Consider the following 21615-nt stretch of genomic DNA (forward strand, 5'->3'; position numbering starts at 1 on the left):
TTTACAAAAACCCAGATCCGTCAAATTGCAATTCGAACTTCAAATCGATGCGATTCTTTGATTCGAATCGATTCACTCCTAAATTCGCAATTTAATTGTAGGTACCTTCTGGTGTCCACTTGGGTTCAGTTGGAGACTCAATAAGGGTGGGATCCCCACCAGCAACACAGATGCGTTTGTAGACATCTCTACACCAGAGTTTAGCCAAAGTCACACTCACACACAAATTATAATTAACAATGAAGACACAGTAACCATAAAGGTGGCCTCAAGAAGAACAAGGGAGGATGAGGGGAAAACGAAGAAAACACAAAATTTATATATTCCCCAAACATGAAATAATGCGAGGAATTACAATTTCTAAATTTCTTGCACATGATACATGAAGAAAAGAAAGAAAGTAAGTAGAGTTGTCAGATATGCTAATTATTAACCTTAAAAAGACACCAAAACATCAAAAAGAATATGAAAGATTAACTATGTCACAACACAAATCATCAAAATAATAATAGTCATACAAGAAATAATTGATGTCACATTAATTAGCCTACCATACCACTTGAACCGACTATAAAGAAGTGGCCTCTATCATAACAGTCACTGTGTGGTCAGATCTAAACAGGGGAGATCATGTGAAGCGAAGGAGAACTCGAGCGGTCGACGAACTGAAGAAGCGAAGGAAAACTCGAGCGGTCGACGAACTGAACGGTCTTCGTTGCTTCTCAGCGAGCCATCAACGACCGTCCTCAACCGAAGAAATCACGCAAACCAAGACACGCATCTCGAAGAATTGAACACCTTACTCGCTGGAGATTCGTCGAAGGCGGCGAATTGGGGTCGCACATGGTCGCGTCGGCTTCGTCGCGTCCGCTTCGTCAGCTTAGAGAGGTTGAGAGAGATGAGAGAGAAGAGAGGGTTGAGAGGATGAGAGAGAGAAGAGAGTGTGAGGCGCTTAGAGAGAGTGAGAGACTGAGGGTGAGGGCCGTGAGGCGCTGAGAGAGAGAAAGAAAATGAAGGGAAAAACCCTAAGTGTGAAAGAAATCCCGTCTTTTTTTTTTTAAGTCACGGTTAATATTGCTGCGGTTTCCACGTAGGACCGCAGCTATATATTAAAAAAATATTTTTTTAATATATTGCTGCGGTCCTACGTGGAAACCGCAGCAATATTAGCTGTACAGGGCCCCACATGTTTTTAAAATGGTAATCGTTAGACAATATTGCTGCGGTTTTTGGCGGGAACTGCAGCAATATTGTCAATTTTTATTTTTTTATTTTTTTTGCGTGTTATATTGCTGCGTATAGGTAAAACCGCAGCAAATAGCATTTATTCCACTAGTGCTCATAGCATTCTTATCTTGATTTTGGCATTATACTCGTTGATTTCTGATGACTTTGGACATGTGCTATGATAAAGGCATTCATTTGTTTGATTTTTAAGCCTCAGAGTTATTAAATGAATCATTTTTCCCTCTTAGCCCCGATGAGCCTAATGACTTTTTGGATCTATATTAAGCCATATTACACGCCTTGAGCCTTTTCAATGATTATTGTCCCAATCCTAGCTTGGGGAAGCATTTGTTAGGTTGATACTATATTGTGTAGTTGGTTCCATGGGTTGGTTGGAAAATAGTGTTTTGTTGATACAAAGTAAAGTGAAAAAGAAAGAAAGAAAAAAAAAAGAATATATGAAAAGTCTCCATGGTTTTCATTCCTTAAGTTTCACGAAATTTTTGATTCATGAAATTTTTTTGAAAAATGTAATGAAGAATATAATTATTGGCTGGTTCGTAAAATATTAAAGTTGGTTATTATCTTGGTCATGTTGTTGAGGCCATGATAGTTGTTTTGATCACATCTAGTCCTCTTAGTATTTTTTCGTCCCCTTTTCTTGGCTTTTCCACCATATTTCTTAAATAAGTTATGTTCCTTTGCCCAAGCTCCATTACAATCCTAAGAAAGACCTTTTCAGCACGTGTTTAATTGTTTATTGGAATAACACATAGTCAGTATGCCAAACTTGAAGATTAAGTTTGTTATTTGAGTCGACTTAATTAGGATGAGTGATATTATACCTTTCTAAACACATGAGGGCGTGAATGGGAAGGAATATTATGGTTGAGTTGATGAGTGGTCGGGCACACTTTATAGGAAAGGATTCTACCACAAGTAGATACCGTTTTTTTTTATATAGTGAATCCTAACTATTCAATTATCCGTTCTCCATAAGAGGATAGAAATGAATGTGTAGAAGAAATAGTATATTGATAAACTACTTTATTCCAAAATCAAAAGAGAGATTGGGTTGAAAAAAATAAAAGATTTCTAACCATTTGCTTTGCTCGCCACAAAAGTGAGAGGAGTGACACCTCGGTGAGCACCTTTTCAAGATTTGCATGTTATATAGGGCAGCTACATCTGACGGTTTGCTTAGGTGACTGGTGGTCATGGTGATCTGAGCAATTAAACTTGAATTTTGCTTGCTTGAAGGATTTTGGGTTGAAAATGTTCGTTTTAGTTCGAATTTCTTATTTGAGGGGTGAAGCAATTTTATTAATATTCATGTGGTGCTTTGCTTATGGACACGTAAAGGTTTAGCTTGGGGGAGTTTGACGTTATGATTTTATATAGAGTTTTCCCGCTACTTATATGCTAAAAAAGATGTCTACGGTGCTCTTAGGAGCCATTTTGTACTAACTTTCTCTATCTAGTTGTGGTTTTCAGTTTTGTGTCAAATTGTAGGTTTTAGAGAATTATTTTCTATTTTCTATTGTTATATGACCGCTACACTAGACTGAAGAGGTTTGATGCTAAGTCCCAAGGTCCCAAGGACACGTTCCGGAACCCTTGAACAAAAGAAGAGTTGAAGACTTGGCACTTGGAGCCAAGGAAAGAAGAAAAGTGGCTAGGCATGATCAGATCGGACGGCCTAGCTTGATCGGGAGCCCAAGAGACACAAGTTATTTTGGTTGTGGGCCCGATCGGGCACTTATGGCCTATCGTAAGTCGTTGTTGAAGCCCGATCAGGCAGTTCGGCCCGATGAAGTCGGGCGCCCATGAAGATTTTGATGCGCACACATGCTGAGTTAACAGGCGGCCCGATGACGTCGGGTTTGTCGGCCCGATTGTATCGAGCACCTGTGTTTTATTGCTGCTTGCAGCTTTTTGAGCCCGATTGCATCGGGCATACTTGGCCAAATCGGGCAATGACCTGACACGCGCATTTAATGAATTTCGGGCTATTTTTATGAGACTTTTTCCTAATTGTTTTAAGGCTAGTATAAATAGCAAAATTAGAATATATCTTTTGTTTATCTTTGTTTTAAGCATTAGTTTTCATAGTTTTCTCTAGAGAGTGATTTAAGAACCCTAGTTTATTGCTTTTTGCTTTAAATTCAAGATCAAACCTTTGGATTATTCATAAGTTCAATACAATTCTTCAATTTGGTAATCTTTCTTTATTACTTTATCTATTGTTGATTAGATTACTTTCTTAGTTATTTGCAATATTTCAAAGTATGAATTCTTTTATTGATTTTGTTATTGTTTTCATAACTATGCGTGAGTAGTTCTATTTCTAGGATTGTGGGGATCTATGTATAGGGATTGATAGATTAGTCTAATTGCCTTGTATTACAATTGTTTCTTGTGGTTAAATCGTTCATGCTAGATTTATAAGTTAGGCCTGATTTATAGTTCTAATATCATTAGGCAAAGTGGCCATTGACCATGCGAGAGCGGCTAGGTGATCTTTGAGGGAGGTAATGTTCAAGAGAAATTACATGTACCCTAGATAAATTTGACTTATTAGGTGGTTGTTATTCGTCTCTGATTTCCCGAGTTGTATGCATAGTGATCCATAATCCTAGTTCTTTATTAATTGATATATACCTTCGTGTTTAATTCTGTTATTTACTTAATTTAATAACACAACCATCTTCTTATGATTTTGTTAGTATAATATTAAAGATCAGATATAATAATATAACTTTCTCCATGTGGATTCTATCCCGACTATTAGTTAGTGGACCTTAGGTTATTTTTTATAGGTGATACGACTTTAGCCTATCAATACACTAATCAATTCGTATCAACTTGTCTTTATACTAATATATATTCGAAATTCAATACTTTGATCTATATATACACTATTATATACATTAATATATACTTTGATCTACACAATATACTAATTTAGTTTAGCCTAATGATTACCCACCTAAACTGATTTTTGTCACATTATACTCGTGTTCGCTTATGTTTATTGACTTTAATCATCATCATCCTCACTAACTATGATCATTCACCATTATAAACCATCACCACCTTGATCACCGTCAATTATTATCAATTCATCGTTTATAGTTACAAGTCAATATACACATTGAAAAACTATAATAAAACATAACGTTATAGAGTAACATTACAAAGTTATCATACATATGTACATTTAGTATCACTAACATAATTATAATCAACATACAAATGAACAATGACTAGACATTCTATAATGAAGAATGCGAAATTAAAAACTTTAAATATCAGCCAAATATACTATCGAACATTTGATAAAATAATTTCACGATAAAGTTAACAACTTTCAAATGCGCTTTTGTAGACAAATATAGACCATTTCTTGAATATTTATAGTATCGTTGGTTCTGACATGTTCAACCGATATAACAAAAGTCCAACTGGGTTCAATTTTTTTTGTAAGGGGTAAGTCGTTGACCCGGAACATGAAGAGATAAAAACATGCATATGGCATAACCGATATCAACTTCCACCCTAGTTGTTGCAGTTTTATTTAAGAAACTGAAACTAACTAAATTCGAACTGAAATTAACTATTTAACCGATAGTAATAAGTAAATAATCAATTGTTTAAATCAAAAATGTACGAGTCAAACCAAAAGACAATTGTAAACTGAACTGAACTAAACTTAAAAAATTTAATTAACTGTATGGATTGAAACTGGAACCAAAAAAGTTTAAACTGAATCAATTAAGCTAGAAAAACTAACAGATTTAACTAAACTGAATTCAAGTGAACTGTTTGATTTGAACCAGAACTGAACTAGTTAGCTAAATTAAGACCACTATCAGGACCCTGGTAACAGTGGCGGATTATAAGAGGGGTCAGTAGGGCCTGTCCCCTCTTAATTAAATAAGATAAATTGTGCTAGCTGCTACATATATCACAAAACACAACTTGGCACAACGACCGTGCCACATTACCTTACAATTTTACAAGTCAACAACTAGCCCGTGTTCGAATCTTCCTTCAAGTGTGCGCATTTTTTATCTACAAATGACAATCGACGTAGGTGTTGCTGCTAGTGGAGTAGCGAGAAAAGAGTAAAGAAATGAGAGGGCCGGGAAAGAAAAAAAAAGTAATTAATTGGCGATTCAATTTGTGATTTAACGCCATTAATGGTAAAATGATAGTATATTGAAAGAAATTTGTTATATAAGGTAGTTTTTTTGAAAGAAAATTTTTAAAAAGTAGTTTTCTGAAAAAAGTTAATTATAAAAAAGTAGTTTTATGAAATTATCCGTTATAAAATTCATAAATTTATGGGATTACCTCTCTATTATATAATATCATAATCTTTCTAGAGTATTTGGTCAACCAAAGAAAAAAAAACATGAATGATTTCCGGGATTGGTATTACTGGATGAGCAAAACCTTGATTCGATTGAGATGTCGATACTAGATAACTTAGTTGATAACCCATCAAAATTTCTTCTACCGACTTCATGACTCGTTAGGAAGTGGAGTTGGCCACACTAGACCTAATTCTCAACTCCTTGGCGGGAAAATGACATTATGCAACGCCAAAACCAAACCATAACTGACTTACACGTGTGCATATCTTAACAAAATCCCAAAATCAATGACGGTTAACCCCACTAACAAAATAGTTAAATTATTATAAAAATCCTAAAAGGAAGAAGATTGGTCATCGTGGATGAGAGTCGTGGATGACTCGTGCAGTCGTGCTTGGTTTCACCGTGAGAATCTCAACCCTTTTTTCCTTGTGTCCCATTCCATTTCTTTGATTTCAAACCCAACAAATTAATAGTATTTCTGTTAATAACTTGATTGAATATATACTTCTTTAGTTTCTTTTAAATAAAATATTAGATAAAATGATATTATTTATTAATCAATTTTGACTCCAATTTATCGTTATTATATAAAGAAAAAATATAGTTAGGTGGAATGTTGTTAGATTTAGGCTAGATGCATACTATCAAATTATAACTTTTTTATATTTTTTTATATGTGCAAACAAAGATATTAACGATTGAAGAAGCGTGTTGAGTTGCGTTAGATATCATATCTTTCATTTAAAACATAAGGGCGAAAATATATTAAATTATTAATTAATATATACGAATTGTTACAAATTTGATTTCTATTCTTTTATCGACATTAATTCTATTTCTTAAGTTCTATATTCCAATAATACTTTTTTTTTGACGGGATATTTCAATAATACTTATCTCTTCTACTTGCAACAATTTAATTTTAAAACTTGTTAATTGATAACTTTCATTAATATTTTTAATTACTAATAATCATAAAATTTATAAAATAGATATATGAAAGATACATATTAATAAAAATCTAATAATATCTCATATAAATATATTTTACTTAAATAGAAGTTACTAAAGATAAATCATACATAGAGTTTGTGAATAATATAAAAGTCAAATCAAAAGTAAAAGAAACGAAGAAATTCCTATCATCAAAAGTCCATGTAATTTTCATCTAATCTTCCTAGAAAAATATCCCCAAAGCTTTAAATATAGACGTGAGAGTCAGAGAAGAAGGCAAAAAAACAGAACAATATTGCTTTGCAGTAAGGATATGGTATTTTGCGTAGCAATTCTATTCCTTTGTCAAATCTCCTTACTCAATCAATCTCTTGCTTCATAATATACTCTTCAAATTAAGACTTTCATAGATACTTTTCTTCAATTTATCCGAATCTTGTAAGTTTCTTCCTCTTTCCTTAACTTATCCTATTTTTCTCCCTTTTACAATTTCTGTCATCTGGGTTCGTCAGTCTGCCGCCTTTTTCCTGTTTTGTTCCCTCCTTTTTACATTTTTATAATCAATATCAATTGGTTATTCGCGAATTTCTCTAATTTTTGGTTAATCATCAACCTTTCTCAAAGGTGAATAACTTTTAATTCTGCAACTTTTAGCTTTTTTCCTTGATCTTTTTTCTTTTCATAAACTGTCATTCAGTTCCAAAAGTTAGCTTTTTCCCGCTACATCTGTAGTTTCTGTTATTAGTTTATTACATCTTTTTTTTCCTAATTCCTAAAAAAGAACTTTTGTTTGCCAAAATTAATTCTGTTGTTATGATATTTGCTAGATAGTCTTTGTAGTTTGGAGAAAAACATACTGGGTTTCTGTTTTATTGTTCGTTTGTTATTTCTTTTTCTTTTTTTTGTCTACTTTGTTGTTTTTGATTATAATCCTTAGTATCAGTGTAGTGCTACTATATAATTTGAATAACAATAATGATAAGTTGGGTTTGCAATTCAGGAGTAATAATTCATCTCTGGTTCAGCTGTTGTAAAAGTAAAACTCACTGAAACGTGAAAGATGGGTGATCATTTAGCTTTACTGGTAAATCGGTTGCTTACAGAATCGACTATACATGCCGCGATTGAGAGCAGAAATCAAGCAACAAAGGAGGTAGAAAATGGCGAAAATTTCGAGCCGTCTATGCCTAATGAAGATAATGACGATTGTCTATCATCTCCTAGGAAATTGGTAGAGTGTAGGATATGCCAGGACGAGGATTTTGATTCTAATTTGGAGACCCCTTGTTCTTGTTGCGGCAGCTTGAAGGTTCGCTTGTCTTACTTTGACAATGAATTTTCTAGTATAACATAAGATCAATCATGTGGAGTAGCTATGTTTTTATTATGCTGTTCAATTATGCATATGCTCTTTAATACTGTATCTTCTAAAATGGAGAACTTCATTCCTTTTGAATGTTCAATAACATATTGTTGTAGAAGTTTATAATCCATATTTCTTTTACTGTGTGTTTGTGATGCATGAGACTATAAAACATCTCTAATTCTGGAAAATTGGATTCCCATGGAGGCTGATCCTGTGTGTGTGCAGTATTCTCTGTTGGCTCATTGGTGAAAGTAGCGAACTGAAATGAACCAATATAGTTTTACATATTTGGGAAGGGAAAGAGATGGACGGACCCAAGAAGTGTGCTTCCTTTTCCTTCCGATTCTTTCCAAACATATATACATAATCCTTCCAACTCATTCCCTTATTCGCCATGCCTTCTCAAAATGTAGGACATATCAGATCACTCTGTCCCTTCACTCCCCTTCGCTCCCAATTCTCTCATCCAAAAACACTATCAGAGCCGTACATAGAGAGGTAATGGACTTTTAGGAAAATTTTATTAATATACTTCTATATGACATGGAAAGTGGATAAGCAGTAGGAAATAGGATTGTGTTTGTTAGTTTAATTGAGTGTGATTAATATTTCTTGTAATATAGATGTATGCTGAAGAATTTTTATAATGCTTGCAGTATGCTCATCGCAGATGTGTACAGAGGTGGTGCAACGAAAAAGGTGACACCATGTGTGAAATATGCCACCAGGTTGGATTTCTTCTGGCTTTTTTTTTTATCACACTTTGTGTAGTCATCTCTTGGAAGTTGGAACTTCAACTCCTTTCTGAAATTAAAACTGAAATCTGGGAAGTTTGTTTTAAATGTAGCCATTCAGACCAGGTTATTCAGCTCCCCCACCTCTATTTCGATATGGGCGCATTCCAATCAATCTCAGGTAATTTTTCGGTTTTGATGATGTGGACTTGAGTTCTGCATAAACTCACATTCGATCAAAGTGACTAAGGATGACGTGGACTTGAGTTCCACCTAAGTGCACATCCGTTCACATTGACTAACATGTAATTATATGGGTGGTTCCCTCAGGAGAAGTTGGCAGATAAGCAGGAGAGATTTAGTTGAGTCACAGTTGATGCAAGAAGTTGCTACTGATCATGCTCTTCTGAATTCTGACATAGAGGAGCCTTCTTCAAGAAGTATCTTATTCCGTTTTACAGTAGCAGTAATTGTATGAACGATTCCCTAGTCACTTTTTGCCATATTCAATAAGTTAAATTGTATCCACCTTTCCCCTGACATCGATCTCTTTATGGTTTTACTTGATACAGTTCCTTGGCCTCCTGATTTTACGGCATACACTGCCATTCATGGTTGGTGGTGACAATGAGTTTGTTCTTTCCCTATTCATCGTAAGTATATATATATATATATGTGTGTGTAACTTCACTCCATGAACGGTCAAAAGCGCTCCCATTTCTTGTTTATATGGCCAAATTGATAAGAGTATTTCATGAATGAACAACGTGCCTTAATTCTGATTTTGCTCTGTTTCAGCTAGCAGCGATACGAGTATCAGGAATTTTACTGCTTGTCTATGTCACCATGATGGCGGTCACTGGATTACGACGACAAAGTTACCAGGATGTGTGTAATCATTCCTTGACTGAGACTTCTTTGTTGTTTTGATATTATGAGTTTCTAATATAGTAATACTTATTTTAATCCCATATCTTTATGTACAGGAAACCTCTAGTGTACCGGAAACTTCTTCCGACGAAGAAGACGAGCATCTAGATTTGGAACAGCCTTCTCATGTGATACAAATATCATAACTAATTGCACAAACACCGTTTATGCACTTCATCTGGAGATTGATCTCATCACTGTGAACGTGATGATGACGGTTTCAGCTAGTTTGGATCAATACTTCACTTGTAAATACATAGCAACCTGCATATGCAGATACAAATTCAGGGTAGAAGCAGAGAATGTGCACACTGCATATGAATACATGAAGTCGGGTTGAGTTACTTAATTTGAGTCAAGAATATAGCAATAGAAGTCGGTATGTATATAAAAAATATGAAATCGATGCTCCCACCTAACAAGGTTGAGGTGATGGCTGTAGGTTTAGTCTCTCGTTTTCAACTAATATTCTGTTTCCTGCTATGTTATTTTTGCGGTATAAAAAGCAATAGGGTATGAAAGTTGTAACAAAAAGCATCCTATAGATAGTGTTGTTATTACCTGTGTATGCTGTATAAATCCACTTGTTTGTATGCTATAGGAATGAAGTATATATATGGTGTGTGCCAGGGTTCCTGTATCTTCTGCTGTGTACAGCTGCAGTTATACTACCAACATTTTACCCGGTATTATGAGCCAGTGTGTAGGAACAGAAAAATCATCAAAATTATGCGCTCGTGTTTAAAATGGTATGTCGAACATTTTTTGAAAATAACATCCTTAATCCAACATAATTAAAAAATTACAAATTAAAGAGTGCAATTAGTTTTTAGAAAAATATTCATTAATCCTTCTAACCCTTTGGATACAATGTGTATAGTATGCCATAAATTATTTTTCCAGATGTTTAACAATGTCTTCAACACAAAGGTGATCCAAAGGATATAACCGCTGCTATTGAAGTGCTAAATGACTACACAATGTTAACGAGGTAATGTAGTTTTACGTGGATTGATCCATGGGTTGTATGTTATAAGAGGGGGTAAAATGCATATTGGTTTTTGTGGCACTTGGCATAGATGAATGTAAACCAATTATTGACAAATTCTAAAATCTAGTATTCAGACTTCATAGAACTCAGAGAAATGTAAGAGAGAAAGAAAGAAGTTTAGAGAGATTTAGTGAGAGAAAGATCAATTTGAATTATTCTCATTGGTTCAGAAAATAACAAGGATAAAGTGCAGTTATACTGGAGAGCTAAAGCTAAGCTAAAACTAACAAACTAACAGAATGAAAGTTAGTTGTAACTAACTTGTTAACAGCCTAAACTAACTATTATTTACAATAGAACTATTCTCCAATGCCCCCCTCAAGTTGGGAGATGGCTGAATTAGCATTACCAACTTGAAAAGTAAAGAATTAAACTGAGAAGTTGGCAAAAACTTAGTGAAAACATCTATCAATTGTTGCTTTGTAGGAAGATAAGTTTGTTGAATAAGACCTTCAAGAACCTTTTCTATAGTGAACTGGCAATCAATCTCTATGCTTTGTTCTATCATGAAAAATTGAATTTCTGGCAATGTGTAGGGCAGATTGGTTGTCACAATGTAGAACCACAAGTTTGAGACCTTTCACTCCCAATTCTTCTAAGAGCCTAACAGTCCAAGTAACCTCTGAAGCTGCAGGAGCCATAGCTCTATGTTCTGCTTCAAAGGAAGACTTGGAAACAATGCTTTGTTTTTTTTGACTTCCTACAAGCAACAAAACATAACCAGTGATGGACTTCCTTGAATCAGGGCAGGAGGCCTAGTTAGAGTATGAGAATGCTTTGTAAGCATAATTCATCAGAAGCTTTTAATAGAATGCATTGACCTGCTGTGTGATATACATATCTCAAAGTATGTTCTAGAGTTGATGGATGAGAAGTTCTAAGGGCATGCATAAATTGACTGAGAGATCGTACAACATATGCTAAATCTAGCTTGGTGGTTGTGAGAAAATTTAACTTTCCCAAAAGTGATCTATATGTCTTAGTTTTAGATAACAAATTACCAACATCGGCTTGTAGTTTAAGATTGAGTGGCAAGGGTGTAAAGGCTTTTCTAGTGAGATAAATATGACAGGAAGACAACAATTCTTTTGTGAATTTGTTGTGACTGAGAAGTATGATTGCTGAGGTATAACCCACCTAAAATACCAAGGAAATAGTTTAATTTTCCTAGGTCTATGATGCTGAATTGTTGATGTAAATGGCTCTTCAATTTATCAATATCATATGAGCTTGTACCAGTAACAATTATGTCATCAACAAAAACAGCTGACATACAAATATCAACTCCAGCTTGCTTTATGAAGAGATTGTGATCATAGGGAGATTTATGAAAGCCTAGATCATTTAAGGACTAAGCAAGCTTCTCATGCCACTGTTTAGAAGCTTGCTTCAGACCATAGAGAGATTTTCTCAGTTTACAAATCTTGTGATGTAGATTAGACATACCTTCAGTAACTTTCATGTAGACCTCCTCCTTTAAATCAGCATGTAAAGAATGCATTTTTTACATCCAATTGAAACAATGGCTAGTTCTTACTTACAACAACTACACTCAAACTTCTCACAATATTCATCTTAACAACAGGGCTGAAGGTCTCGTCATAATCAATGCCAGTGGCGGATTTAGCTACCACCACCATGGTGCACGTGCACCAACAATAAAAAAAATAAAAAATTACTTTTCTTACGCACGAAAATGTCACGGTTATTTTCCCACATCTCAACTATTCTCAAACCTCAGTTCTCCCTTTCTCTCTCATAAAATCTCAGTCCCTTCTTCCTCCCGTCATCCGGATTCTGGCCTCACCGGCGGTGTCGACGCGCGAACTTAAAGAGAAATCGGTCGAAGTGCCTCGGAGTCTCGGGGCTGTAAGTTGTTGCGTGGTTCTGCTTCATATACAGTGGCGAAGTGACTCGCCGACCTACAGAATCGGTCGGTATTGGTGTACGACGGTGGTTGATTTCTTGTTCTAGACGATGGTCGGAGTCTCTGAGCCTCGGAGGTACACCGTACATCTTAATATTCTCAATTTTTCTTGATTTCTTGTTTTAGTTTATAGATTAGGATTTATGAATTTTATGAGAATTAGAAAATAAATTGCAATTTCACTTGTTATGGTTGTTTATATATCAAATTATATCATTTAGAATTGTATAAATGTTGATTTTATTGTTGTATTTTGATTTGAGTGTTATTGGTGTTTGAAAATTGAAATGACATTATATTTGAATTGAGTGTTATCATTGTTAATGTTGATTTTGTTGATTATAGTTTATGCTCTACGGCAAATTGGCACATGTTTCATTTGGTGAGATACATCTTCATTTAGTTCAATTGTTACTTGATTTTCAGATTTGATATGAAGAGAAAACGTACTCGAAACAAAACGCAAAATATTGCTAGTTTCTTCACTAAGAAAAATCAAACTCCAAATTCTCCTCCACATTCGACACAAAATGAAAAATTTTGTCTCCTCAACTAGCAAGCAAACAACATTCCTCTCCATCACACAATTCAATTCAAAATGCTCCTAAAAATTCTTATCAAAATTCCCCTCACAATTCCCCTCATAATTGGATATTTGGTTTTTCTAGTACTATTGGGTTGTATTTTGTATAATTATTGGCTATATATTTATTTTCTTTTCGATTGAAATTTAGTTTGGAGTATTTTTTATCAAAAAATATTTTTGTTTAGTGAATGGTAATTGATAGTGCACCACCATTAGAAAATTTCTGGATCCGCCACTGATCAATGCCATGTTTTGGTTAAAACCTTCGGCTACTAACCTACTAACCTAGCTTTACTCATTTCAAGTTCACTAGTAGCTTTTATTTTAACCTTAAAGACTCACTTGGAACCAATAGGTTTTTTACCACTAAGCAAATTTATTCGCATGTATGGTTAGGATATGTAGTTCAAGTTGCATAGTTTCAACCCAAATTTAACAGGTTCTTTGATGTCACATGTGGTAGAAATGAAAGCTTTATGTGTTGTAGGAAAGGAATAAAAAGAGACAAGATTGCACCAATGTTGTGTGAGCTTAGATGATAGAGCAACAATGTTGCATTTGTAATCATTATGATAAGATGGGAGTTTGTGAGGTCTGGAACATTTCCTAAGAACACGTAGATGAGGTGGAGCAGCGATGGAACTGATGTCTACAACATAATCAGTTGAAGGATGTGAAGGAGTAGAAGTAGGAGGAGGTGAGTTGGAAGATGGTGTATCAGCTAAAGAAAGTGATTGATCATGGTTGAGAAAAACCATACAGGATGAAAAGAATCAGTAGAAGTATCATGAAAGAAAGAATGAGAGGTAGGAAGATAAATGGCAGTTTTGTATATAGAAGGAGAAAGGTGATAAGGGAAATGAGATTCATGAAATTGAACATTTCTAGTAACAGTTTGTTTATGAGTTGCAAGGTCAAAAACTCTATAACCTTTTTAGCTATTAGATTAGCCAAGAAATACACAAGACCGAGCCCTGTCATCAAGTTTAGATCTTATTATTCTAGAAATGTAAACATAACACAAACAACCAAAGGTTTTCAAATGATTTAGGGAAGGTTTTTTACCAAACAGTCTAAAATGGGGGGTTGTATAATTGATAGGCTTAAGAGGCATTTTGTTAATGAGATAGACAACACACATGACAAAATATCCCCAAAACTTATTTGGAACTTTAGATTGAATTGAATATAAAGATCCCCTATCAGTCTCTAGGATGTGTTTGTGTTTTCTTTCAATAACACCATTTTATTGTGGTGTATCACTACATCTAGTTTAGGTGAGAATGCCATGGCTATTGTACAAAATTTTCATGTCTCCTTCACACAGTTCACCATCATTATCACACCTAACACACTTGACAACAACATTGAATTGAGTTTGAACCATTTTCAAGAAATTATGCATCACATTTACAACATCATTTTTATGTTTCAAGAAATGTACCCAAGTGAATCCGCTGAAATCATCTACAATAGTCAAGAATTGTGTACATCCTGAAGGTGTCGTCACAGCATAAGGGCCCTTAACATCTATGTGAAGAAATTCAAAAGGGGGCTTGTAGTCTTTATTGAACTAATAAGGAAGCAAAGTTTGGTTTGTTTTAGCCTGAGGATAAACCTGACATATGATATCCTTTACATAAGACATAACATTGTAAGAAGGATTTATGAGTTTCAACTGTTTGATGGGTAAGTGTCCTTATTTAAGATGCCACAATTTTGCATCATCAACAGCAGTGAGGCATAATTTATTACAAGTATGTGAAGTAGTAGTAGACATAGAACCAAAAACCTCTGATCAACCACATTATACAACCTAGCCTTGACTTTACCAAGTTAAATCTGCTTCCCTCTGTGACATGATATAAAACACTTGTCATGAGCAAAGTGTATGTCACAATTCAAATCCAACACGTAGCCTATGCACTAAAATGAGTTTGAACTTAAACTGTGGAACATGTAGAACATTATAGAGAGTGATATCATCATTGATCTGGACTGTGCCAATGTGTTTAACTCCAGAAATTGTAATATTTAATTTGTATGATCAAATATGGTTAGTGGCACCACTATCAATCAACCAAGAAGTTTCAAAGCAAGAGAGCAAGCAATAATTACCTGCCATCATAGCATATCCAATGTGAGAATCATCTTTAGTGTTTTGTTCTTGAGACTAAAGAAGACGTAAGAGCTGATTATACTGCCCCATAGACAAAGTAGGTGATATATGTAGGTTCATCCGTCTCCATATCGACATCTTTAGAAGAAGAAAGTGCAACTACTTTCTTGTCTTTGAAGCTTTTAAAATTGGCTGGATAGCCATGTATTTTAAAGCAACGATCAATACTTTGACCACCAAGTACAATAGTACTTAGATCCAGGTTTGACTGCCTTTGATCCTCCTCCTGAGATTTCCTGAAGCTGGTTGAGTTGAACTTCGGCTTAGTATAGTCAACGTATCCCTTCTTATCAGCCATAAAAGCTAATGATTCAGTTTGAGAAGAATAGTGAAAAAGCTCTTTATATTTCTCCTCTTGAGCAAACATCCCCTAGGCTTCAATGACCTTAGGAAGATGATTCATCATCAATAAGTTTCCTCTAATAGTAGCAAACTACTCAGATAGTTTCATCATAAACTAAATAACCATTTTCTCCTAGTGTGTCTCTCATGAAACCTTTTTGTGAGGTTACAAGAACACTTGTTGCAAGTGCAGTAGGGCAAAGGATGTGCTTCATCTATAGCATCCCATATAGATTTGAGTTTTATGAAAAACTCTAATACAGATTGAGTGCCTTGAGCAGCATCTGCTATTTTATGTTGTAAGCATATGATCTTTGTGCTAAGGAAGTATAGCCATATCTCTCCTCAAGATCCAACAAAATATCTCTAGTTGATTGTTTAAACATAACGCATGATTAATGAGTAATGAAGAAATTCAGAAGGAAGAATCAATGAGAATTATAAGATGAAGATAAGAACGCTTGATTTAAATCATGATTGAAGAGCAAAAGGAATCAAAAGCAGAAAATTCAAGAAGAATGAAACTAGAAGCAGACAAAAATGACGAGTCAATCAAAATCAAAGATACGAAGATGTATGATGATCAAAATCGCAAAAAAAAATAATTAAAGAATCACAATCAATCAGAATTTTAGAGAAAATTTTATGACAAATTCATACAAAACACACCTTTAAATGAGTAGAATATATTTTGGGACGAATTTCCAGATTTCAGAATATTCGAATCAATGTTGTCTAAACAATATGGAAGTTTTTCAATGAGCAAATTGCTCTGATACCATGACATATTCTAAAAGTGGTATTCAGACTTCATAGAACTCAGACAAATGTAAGAGAGAAAGAGAGGAGTTTAGAGAGATTTAGTGACAGAAAGATTAATTTGAAATATTCTCATTGGTTCTGAAAATAGCAATAAAGAGCTAAAGTTGAGCTAGGACTAACAAATTAAGAGAATGAAAGTTAGTTGTAACTAACTTGTTAATATAACACCCCCAAAACTTTGGTTAAAAAAAATAATTAAACACTACTTTATTTTTAATCAAAGGCAATGGCTAAAATTAACTAATGCGACGATTGTTTTTTACACCGTTGCAGTAGGAGCATCTATTGCAATGGTCCATGTCAATTTAGATTCATGGATTGAGCTACTGCAACGACTTGATAATGACCGTTGCATTAGGTATATCTATCGCAACGACTTGCTTATTGTCGTTGCATTAGATGGAATTATACGTCAAGATAATTAAAGGTTGTCGCATAAGACATTATTTCTGGTAACAATGATCTTTCCCTCTCTTTTTTTTTCACGAAATTTCAAAACCTTTACAAAAAAAGACTTCTAATTTAATACCTTAAATTTTCGTAAAACAAGGAAAAAAAACCATTCACACTGTAACTGATCGAAGTACTAAGAAACCCTAAGAATATCTACTTGAAAATTTTCCAATTTCCCAAATCTTTCAACTGCTCAAGGTATGAGAATTGTGATTATCTACTAATAGGAAGAGGAATTTAGGAATTCACGAGATTCTTAATATTACAATTCAAAAGGTATGTTCATGAATTCCTAAATTCACGAGTATCTGCAAAACAAAGGAAGATGAAGAATTTAGATTTCATGAAGAGGAAAAGGTATGTTCATGATTTCTTTCAATATTATTTCGAAATTCTTCCAGAATCCTTTTGCTTAGACTTTCAGGCAACTGCTACAAAGAAAGTTCAACTTGATTTGATGGAGATGTTGCATATACCAAAATGTGTAAAATTTGTTAGTAGCGTGAACAGGCCGAATTTGTTTTATATGGTTAGTGACATGCGACTTGCGAGTGCTAATTCTTCTTACTCTGCCTTTCTGTGCTAGAGCTCCAGCTCCTAATGCTTGTTTATGCCTTCCTTTGCACAGGTGAGAGAGAAATCATCAACTGGAAAGTTGGTGGTTGATGAAATTGCTGAATTTATAAGGGGATCATATCCTAATAATGAATCTGGAATAGTTTACTGCTTCTCTAGGAAAGAATGTGAGCAGGTGAGTTTATGCAGCTGAATGAATGCTGCTTTCTTCTCTCCCTGTTGAATACTTTGTTGGTTGTATCTGTACGCATGACTGTGCGTACATGTGAACGTGGACGTAAGGTGATTCTAATTGTATCTGTCCTTGGTTCAGCCTCAAATATATCTTATTTGATGCCAGACTCTTGCAGTTTTCTGCAAGTCCTTGGGACTTGACAAAGTATGTCACTGGCATGTCTGCTGGTATAACTTAGGGTCTGTTAGTGCCTTGGTTGAGTTTATGATGATCAGTAATTAGATAGTGGTTGATTTATTAAACAATTCTTGAATCATTTAATCATAAGAAGGCAGATTTGTTGCAGTGGTGGGATGCTGATGCTAATTAGGTTAAATAGAAATACACGAAATTTTCTACACAAGCTTATGACCAAGAAGAATCTCTGGAAGTAGATAATGGTTAAGTATTATTTCATAATTATTGCTTTGGTCGTGAGAAAAAAAATACTCTGATATATGGGAATATGTTATATATGTAGACAGACTGATGAAGAATCCTTATTATTTGAATGAGGGAATATGCAATGATACACTTTTGAGGCTTCTTGATCCTGAAGTGTCTCATTATACAAAACCCTGTGTCTTTCTTTTTCCCAGTCTTGGGGACTTTCTAGAACTTGGTGGAAGACATGTTGATGTAGAAGGGGGAGACAAAAAGAATAGGAAGGTAATAGGAAAGGAATTTGGCAAGAAGAAAAAGCAGGGTTATAATTTGAGCGGAAGAACTAGAAAAGAGGAGGAAGAGAGAGAGAGAGAGAGAAAAGAAATGAAGAAAAGAGCAGAGAGAGAGAAGCAATGAAGAAAAGAGCACAGAGAGAGAGAGAGACAAAAGCAATGAAGAAGCATTAATCTAGCTTGTACAAATTACGACTGTAAATTAAACTAAAGAGTGACAATAAGCAATGAAGCCCACATTTTAACAGCTTCTAGCTATTAAATGAAGATTGATCCTAATGAATAAGAGAATTTCATATTGGTTTGGAAAGGAAGTCTTAAAAGTTAGAAGTTTGGTTCACAAAGGAAGGCGATTCTAGCTCTAAGTTGTACTAATGTGTCAAATATCAATAAGAGCAAAGCGTTTGATCAAGGAGCTAATCTACTAAGATGATCAAGTGACTGGGAAAAGCATGTTATGATTGACAATATTGGATTGATTGAATTTTGAATTGGATCCCTTCGTCTGTTGTTTATCTGAATAATTATATTTCCTTCTCAAAATGTTCTTCACAATATGGTTTGAGTTGACACAATTATTTAGGGTCAATGTAGGTGGGACATAAGATGTGGTATGTGTTTTATATAAATTATGAAAGAATGGTAATAATAATAGAATTGAATAGCTATTTGCTAGTGGGTAGAGAGAGCTGGAAAAAGTAAGAAAAAGTTGGGGATGGAAAAAAAAAGGGTTGATATGCTGGGGAGAGAAGGCTTGTAGAGTAAAAGAGGAAGTTGAAAAACAATTTGGGAATCTATGGGCGTGCAATTTATAGTGTGACAAAGGAAGTAGTTTTTTTTTCAATTAGACACTTTGAACATAGAAAAGTTATTGTGATGTGTTAATGTGTATTAGTCTGTATTTTGTTATGCTCATATATTGAGTTCATTAATAATGCGGTGTTTGGCAAAAGTGTGATTTCACACATGCTCTTTGCACAAAAAGGTTGCTCTTTTAAGGTGGCAAATATCTGCAAAATTCATGTCTTCAATGCAGCAGGTATGTGAAATTATTCAAGAAAACCCAAGCAAAGAGGCGAAATTCGGATTATCAGTCGAGCTTCAAAAGGTACGTTTTCAATTTCAATTGTTATGGGAATTTTAGTGCCAATGAGTTCTTCAATTTCTATGCCTTTAACATCTTTGAACCCTCGCTTCTCAATATATATATTTAGTCTAATAGGAAACGAGATTACAACAAATAGAATGAAGTCTAGTGTAAAATCTGTAAGCTTGAGGATGAGAAATTATTTGACCTGATTAACACTCGAGCAAAATTTGACAGTTGCTAAGTATCTATTTCGAAGTCTAAACACTGAAATGATGTGGCAGAAGCAAAGGAAGCAGTTTTAGAGAGTCTAAATAGGTAATCTTCTAGCATAAGCAAGACATGATTTGGTTTATGTATGTGAGAATCAGCCATTTCATATGACTTCTTGTGTCTCAGCCATGTTCGAGCTGTTGTTGCAAGCATGGTACTGCTGGACGAGCGGACAAATGGCAACATCTTTATGCAGGATTTACTGTCTGGTTATCAGAATCTTAAGCAATAGGTACTTCCATCTTACTTTTGACATGCAAGCTCTCTATGAAATTTCTGAATTAACATTAGTTGATGAAATTTACTTCAGAATTCTATAAATGATTAAATCCATGTTTGTGGACAGTGGTGACTAGAGTTGGTTGGTCTGGTTTGTCTGATTCCTACGACTCACACCAATTAATCAAGCCGTAAAATTTGCAGAACAACCCTTGAAACAGAAAGAAAAAGTTCAAAGAGAGAGATTAAGCTCAGTTGAAACTGTGCACTGCAATGACATATATATGACAATAAGGTTGGATAAAAGCAGTGGTAAACCTCACTAGAGATAAGACCTAAGAGACTGTCAGAAGTTATTTTTGACGGACTCGAAAATAGTAACATAGCGGTAACATTTTACCTAGATCACAACCATGAATTATAAGGTGAAAGCATAAATAAGTGGAACTAATTTCCAAATTTAAGCTTACATTGATGGAGGAGACGTAGAGTAGGCATATAAGGTCCATCACGGATATTGAAGAATAATGGAACATTGTTGACAACGACAAGATTCAGATGATTTTGGTTGCAAAGGAAACAAATTTTATCACAACATTATCAGAAAAAAGAAATCAACTGAACAAGCATAAGCTGCAAAGAATGATACCAATTAGATGAGGGTGGTGTAATTGTCATACAAGAGTGGTTGTTGGCTTCCTTAGATATGTCTTGGACAGCAGACAGTCGAGCAGTACAACTACAAGTATACAACTTTATTTTTAATGTAATTAGACCATTATAATGGACTCAATTTTAACTAACCTTAATCTATTTTCCACTAGTTTCTTCTATATATCTGAAGTCTTACTCCGTGACTTTTTTATTGTTATGTCAACTCCATTTCCAATTTAAGGCAATAAATTTAGTGTTTTCTAACTATTTACCGTGTTTCAATTATTAGGTGAACAATGAGCCAATGATGGAGATCAAACATAGATGTTTTAGTATATACGCTATTGGTGGCGGGATCTTGCTAGCTATATATTGCAATATGGTGCTTTTAGGTAGTATTTAGAAGGAATTTAGGATATGTATACGCTAGAAATATTTTGTGGCATGCTAAACAATTATTTAGTTTGGTTTGATGTAATACATTTTGTTTATATTAGTAACAATTTAGTCATCGGATTGTAGTACTCTTATATATTCATTAGTTTGAAAATTTTAAATACATGACAACTATCTTGAGCTTTTGGAGCAACTTTTAATCTTGTAATATATATATATATATATATATATATATATATATATATATATATATTATAATATAATATATAATACAATATATAGGCGTTGCAATGGCTTTTGCTAATTGGCGTTGCGATAGCCTAACCGTCGCGTAATCTACATGAAACCAATGACTGGCATAACCGTTGCCTAAAAGATTGGTCTAGTACAACGGTTCATCAAGCCGTTGCAATAGGTCCTAAAAGTCGTTGCACTAGGCCTATTGCAACGCCTCCAAATGCGACGGTTCATAACCGTTGCAATAGGTCTATTGCAACGACTTTTGGGCCAATTGCAACGGTTTTTGTGCGTTGCTTTTGCCTTTTAATGTAGTAGTGAAAGAATCA

The 21615-nt window shown here is 34.5% G+C and overlaps 2 protein-coding genes across 6 annotated transcripts; both read left to right on the forward strand.

Annotated features, from left to right (window-relative positions):
• Window positions 1-6813: 6813 nt before the first annotated feature.
• Window positions 6814-10233, forward strand: LOC104896612 (hypothetical protein). Of its 2 annotated transcripts, none has more exons than XM_010683379.4 (8): window positions 6814-7001; window positions 7564-7872; window positions 8586-8657; window positions 8777-8844; window positions 8994-9135; window positions 9236-9316; window positions 9462-9551; window positions 9650-10233. In XM_010683379.4, the coding sequence occupies exons 2-8, from the start codon at window positions 7624-7626 to the stop codon at window positions 9737-9739; spliced, it is 792 nt and encodes a 263-aa protein (XP_010681681.2). In that variant the 5' UTR covers window positions 6814-7001; window positions 7564-7623; the 3' UTR covers window positions 9740-10233. The 2 variants fall into 2 exon arrangements, with proteins under 2 accessions (XP_010681681.2, XP_010681682.2); XM_010683380.4 differs by lacking the exon at window positions 6814-7001 and adding an exon at window positions 7030-7187.
• Window positions 10234-17018: 6785 nt separating this feature from the next.
• LOC125499090 (ATP-dependent DNA helicase Q-like 2) lies at window positions 17019-21212 on the forward strand. Of its 4 annotated transcripts, none has more exons than XM_048647540.2 (5): window positions 17027-17482; window positions 17582-17704; window positions 19457-19528; window positions 19907-20012; window positions 20943-21212. In XM_048647540.2, exons 1-4 carry the CDS (start codon window positions 17279-17281, stop codon window positions 20003-20005), a joined length of 498 nt encoding a protein of 165 aa, XP_048503497.1. In that variant the 5' UTR covers window positions 17027-17278; the 3' UTR covers window positions 20006-20012; window positions 20943-21212. The 4 variants fall into 4 exon arrangements, with proteins under 4 accessions (XP_048503499.1, XP_048503497.1, XP_048503500.1 ...); XM_048647541.2 differs by having other exon boundaries at window positions 17034-17482; window positions 19460-19528; XM_048647542.2 differs by lacking the exons at window positions 19907-20012; window positions 20943-21212 and adding an exon at window positions 19745-19899 and having other exon boundaries at window positions 17019-17482.
• The last annotated feature ends 403 nt before the right edge of the window (window positions 21213-21615 follow it).

The sequence above is a fragment of the Beta vulgaris genome, chromosome 6 (assembly GCF_026745355.1).
Source record: "Beta vulgaris subsp. vulgaris cultivar EL10 chromosome 6, EL10.2, whole genome shotgun sequence".
In the NCBI taxonomy this organism is placed as follows: Eukaryota; Viridiplantae; Streptophyta; class Magnoliopsida; order Caryophyllales; family Amaranthaceae; genus Beta; species Beta vulgaris.

Coding starts and splice junctions, on each gene's coding strand:
- LOC104896612 (XM_010683379.4), top strand. CDS start 7,624: ATGGGTGATCATTTAGCTTTACTGGTAAATCGGTTGCTTACAGAATCG. Junction 8,658..8,776: donor TGTGTGAAATATGCCACCAG/GTTGGATTTCTT, acceptor TTTTAAATGTAG/CCATTCAGACCAGGTTATTC. Junction 8,845..8,993: donor CGCATTCCAATCAATCTCAG/GTAATTTTTCGG, acceptor TGGTTCCCTCAG/GAGAAGTTGGCAGATAAGCA.
- LOC125499090 (XM_048647540.2), top strand. CDS start 17,279: ATGAAGAATTTAGATTTCATGAAGAGGAAAAGGTATGTTCATGATTTC. Junction 17,483..17,581: donor GGCCGAATTTGTTTTATATG/GTTAGTGACATG, acceptor TCCTTTGCACAG/GTGAGAGAGAAATCATCAAC. Junction 17,705..19,456: donor CTAGGAAAGAATGTGAGCAG/GTGAGTTTATGC, acceptor TCTTCAATGCAG/CAGGTATGTGAAATTATTCA.